The sequence below is a fragment of the Hibiscus syriacus genome, unplaced genomic scaffold, assembly GCF_006381635.1.
Source record: "Hibiscus syriacus cultivar Baekdansim isolate YM2019G1 unplaced genomic scaffold, ASM638163v2 tig00111402_pilon, whole genome shotgun sequence".
Classification (NCBI taxonomy): Eukaryota; Viridiplantae; Streptophyta; class Magnoliopsida; order Malvales; family Malvaceae; genus Hibiscus; species Hibiscus syriacus.
Genome location: NW_024063082.1, coordinates 3,125,171 through 3,129,953, shown reverse-complemented (window position 1 = coordinate 3,129,953; position 4,783 = coordinate 3,125,171). Strand labels below are relative to the sequence as shown.

Below are 4,783 nucleotides of genomic sequence, written 5' to 3'. Positions count from 1 at the left end.
TGTTATCCGTTAAGTGTTAAATTCAGATGTATTATTTTTCATATTAATATTTATATTTTACAATCAATTATTTAAATAAAAATGAAAATATATTATTAATTAGTAATTCGTGCGTGTCTCCAGATTGAATTATTAAGGCTAAAATTGTATCGTATCTCCAGACAGCACCTCTTTTAGCGTTCAACGCCATATGCTTTTTCCACTCAAAATCGCTTGGGTGACTATCTCAGTTTTTCAACCTTTTTTTTATTCCACTTTGTCTTGCTTCCCACAATACTTAAATAAATATAAAAAAGTCTTCAAAGTCAAATTTATTGAAGAGAAAGTCAACTATAAAGAGATCCACTATCTTCTTCAAGAGAAAAGAGATGATAATCAGGTTGCATTTATATTAGAAATAAATTAATAAAAGTTTAAAAAATAAAAATTGATTGTCAATATAAAATATAAAAATACATATAATATAATAATTAAAATTTTTAAATAAACGATTGTCTCCAACCGTCTCGATTCATCCACGACGATGATCAAGATTTGTGCTTTTATTACTAGGTGAACGACATGGAACAAGTGGCAACGTTTTATCATTTACAACGATTGACCCCGTTCATTATTGTGTCTCGAAGATGCTTATATCTAAAAAAATATCAACATGCTTATCATTTAAGTAGTTTTTATTAATTTAAAAGTTGGCATATGAATGATAAATATTTAGTATCATCGTCTTTAATTTTAATTTTATAATATTAGATTAATATATTTAGTCATTTTTATTAATAACTTATTTTTCTTTAAAATATAAAATATGATATTTTTCATCAAAAACTGGGTTTTTGCCTTTTGAAGAAAACAAATCACACAAGCACATACATAAAGACATCATCTTTTCTGTTGTAGGGTTTAGGGTCCACAAATAATCAAATATACTTCAAGGATATTTTGTTTCTTCTCATGGACTCTTCTCTTTATTCACCTTCACTGTAGGAAATTATTAGCCTTTATGGGGTTTAAAAACTTTGGAGACGAATGAGATAATTTCCCCAGAAATACAGCTGAAATATCATTCAAACAGAAACAAGGCAGAGTACATTATACAAATATATACCTACTGGGAGCGTCTCTCCATTGGATTCCTGCATTTGACCGAACTTATTATGGAAGCAACAATATATATCTTTGATTGATTAACCTAAAAGAGCATATCTATTTGCTCTATGAATTACAAATGACTCCACATTGATCACCTTATCTCTAAATTGTAACCGATGTAATCTTTTTCACACGCTTTTTAATCTACCCTTTGTGAGCAGTAGAGACCTTCGGATAGCGAGTATAAGAACCCAGGTGGTGGCGGTGATTTTCTCTTTGATCATCAGAAGCAAAGCTGAACTTAATACGGTCTTTGTGATCTGAGCATCTAATCCCTTGAAAAAACCGAGAATCCCTTCGCTTCTCCAGATAATACTGACAATTCCTGGCAATGTTTTGCGGGATTTTGGGCGAGGTCTTTTAGTTTTATCATCATCGTCTTCATCTGGATCTGCAGCTTGAATCATTACCTTACACCTGCATTGAATTGGCATACATATGATTACTTCCGTACAGTCAAAAGTATAGTATGCTTTTATAATGCTTTTGAGAATTTAGCTATGCACCTGATTGCAGGATAAGTTATAATAGTTGCAATACTCTTCGATATTGCGCCCAACAAGAAAGCTGTGAAGGCAGATAAAACAACAGGGGATGAAGCATGGTCTGCTTTGTTTGATTTTTGCTTTAGCAGTCGTTGTTTCAGTTGATCGAAAACTGTATACTGCAGTTTTAACGTGCTTCTAGCCTTAGTTTCAATGAAGATAACTAGAAATATTTAAAGATTAAGGTTCGAGGCAACAGTGTAGAACCTGAATTGCGGGGTTGGAGGTCAGCAAAAGAGAGATGCCAAGGCCATCGAATGCGTCACTCAAGGTGCCTTCTGTGAGGGTCTTGCAGAGTCCTTTCGATTTCCCAAAGGCACTTGTCTGCATCCTTGAGGCGGCTGTATCCAGGGGCTACAAAATGATAAATGGTATTAAACATCAAACTCCGAAATTAAATTAGGCATATTCCTGGATTATGCAATATTGTACTACATGAAAAGGAAAGATACTTGAAACCGCAATGGCACAACATCATTATCAGCAATAAGTCATACCCTTTGGTTTGCTAAATTAATACCATACTCGGGATCTATAATTGCATTCTAATGTTCAATGGCATAAAACGTTTCATCTTCTATTCATTTCAACATTATTGATGGGAATAGTCAAAAAGAGCAAAATATTACTTTGTTTTCTGATATAATTAGTCTTTGCAGCCACCACATGGAAGGAAAAGATTCCATATTTTTCAACCACATGGAATTCTGCCAAGACAGTTGAAAACATAAATGGTACTACGGTAGTTTCCCAATTGCATATAGTAGGAGAGGATTCCATATTTTACATCATAAAATTCAATGTACTACACAATCAATGGATACAACTTTTGCTTTGATGGATACAACTTGAATAGACTATATATTCAAACGGAAACTTAAGAGACCGCGCCAAATGATGTCTCACCTGAGTGACAATAGCAGTACAAGCCCCTGCTGCAGCGGCAAGAATCAAGTTTGATTTTGTTCCAATCGACTTGAAACCACTCTTTTCTAGGTACAGTCTTTTGAAGTGGCTATATCCATAGAAGTAGACAAATTGTGCAATGAAGGACTGTAGGTTTTTTGTTCCTAGGCCCTGGTATAAGGAAAGAACTTGTCGGTTTGATACCGCTTCCCATAACACATCAGAGAGATTCCTACGTAAGATAAGAAATCGAGATCAGACACTGAAAAGCTCAAGCAAGAACTTCAAGCATTGCCAGCAGGCTGCGTAGTATATCAAGGAACATTCACCGATATCAAGCAGAGGAACAATACTTTCATTCCTATGAAGAAGGGAAGAAAATCTAGTATCTGAAACTCTAGTTAGAATAACCTCAATCTATAAACCAGAACACTGCTAAAATGTTATAGTAACCTCCCCAAAGATCTTAGACGACTTTGTACGGATAATTATACTAATAAGAAGTATAGTGACTGCGTTAATCGTCTATTAATACGGTGAATTTTATCCCACTATTCCTTTCTCGGTCATCACTGACTAGCTCCAAAGAGTTAGGCCAGAGTCAACTCTGAACTCTCCATATACCATCTCGCAGGTCATCATCTGAAACCCACCGGGCCAATTTTCCACATCAATGACTTAAAGAATATTGCAAAGACAAGTATAAGACCCGAAAAAACAGTAAGGTTATAATGAATGAAAATCATATAATCCAATTCAATTAACATAAGGTTATAATGAATCAAAATCATATAATCCAATTCAATTAACATGCAAATCTCATCATGCTAGGATTATAATAATTTTAATTAATAAGCAAACCAGACCTATATTAAGAATAGAAAATTTTAATCTCTCATCTATTCCAAACTTCTTTCCTTCCATTTCTAGCTCATTCACAAACACAATAGCAAGAAAAGAGAAGACTTTGATCCTTTAAACCTCACCTATCAATGATTTTAAAACGAAAAAACCATATTAAAAAAGAAATTAACTCATGAACTCAGCCACTAACGGAAAAACAAGCGAAATTCAGAATATACTGAATCATGATCAGTGATCAGAACAAAACAAAACAAAACAAAATAAACCCATAATAAAAAGAACATGTAAAAACAGAGAAAGAAAGCAAGGATGAGAAATGGGTACCTGTATTTTCGTTGACCATGAGCTTGAACCTCGGCTTGATACTTGGTTTTGCAGGTATCGAGAGGGTATAAAATCGTGGTGCTTAACAATGATCCTATAGCACCTGAAGTTGCCTCCGATATAGACTCCAAATCAACACCCATGTTCAAAAAATCTTCTCTATCTCTGTTGGACTTGATCTCCGGATCTGTAAATTAAATCTTCTCTATTTGAGCTGGTTGGTTATTTACACAAAAGAATATATATAGGGAGAATAAATGGTAGGTAGCTGGAAAAGGAAAACGTAAACACGAGCAGCCCAGGAATTATAGATTAACTGATGCGATGGAGTTTTTATTGAGATTTGAAAAAACGTGGGATTCTCCGTCCATTTTAACGGGCTGGAATTAGCGTCGTTTGTTTGGTTTTCTTTTTAGGATAAAGTACATAAATAGTGTCCTGATTATATGCTGTTACTTTGTTTAGTACTTTAACTATCAAAAGTTACAAAATAATTTTTTAATTATAAGAATTACTTTGTTGAGTCGCCCGACTATTGAAAATTTTAAAATAGTCAATCGACTATTCACATGTTCCAAAATCATCATTTTCTATTAAAAATTTAAATATAATTTGAATTTGAAGTTAATTTGTTGACTATGATATGATAAAATTATATTTTAATGGCGTCTATCGGTACCCCTGTTGCTTTCAAGCACTATTTCGATGACAGAATATTTGAAGTACTGACTCGACGACATAATATAAGCGATGTCTTGATCCACAAAATGCACCTTAAACGGGTTCTAGGATTATATTTTATCATATTTCAACAACATGTTAATGTTCAACTCATAAAACCGTCAATCTTTAACAAAAAAGAACAAGTTTGGAACATATGAATAGTTGAGTAACCATTTTATAAATTTTAATAGTCGAGAGACTCAACAAAATAACATCCTATAATTGAGTGATCATTTTGTATCTTTTAAAAGTTGAAACTTAACAAAGCAACA

General features: G+C 33.3%; 1 protein-coding gene across 1 annotated transcript; it reads right to left on the bottom strand.

Moving 5' to 3' along the window:
- Nucleotides 1-1,257: 1,257 nt before the first annotated feature.
- On the bottom strand, nt 1,258-4,010 carry LOC120161886 (peroxisomal adenine nucleotide carrier 1-like). Its single transcript, XM_039172095.1, has 5 exons — nt 3,789-4,010; nt 2,601-2,832; nt 1,902-2,048; nt 1,656-1,813; nt 1,258-1,566 (listed from the first exon to the last, which is right to left on the bottom strand). Exons 1-5 carry the CDS (start codon nt 3,929-3,931, stop codon nt 1,278-1,280), a joined length of 969 nt encoding a protein of 322 aa, XP_039028026.1. The 5' UTR covers nt 3,932-4,010; the 3' UTR covers nt 1,258-1,277.
- Between the last annotated feature and the right edge of the window lie 773 nt (nt 4,011-4,783).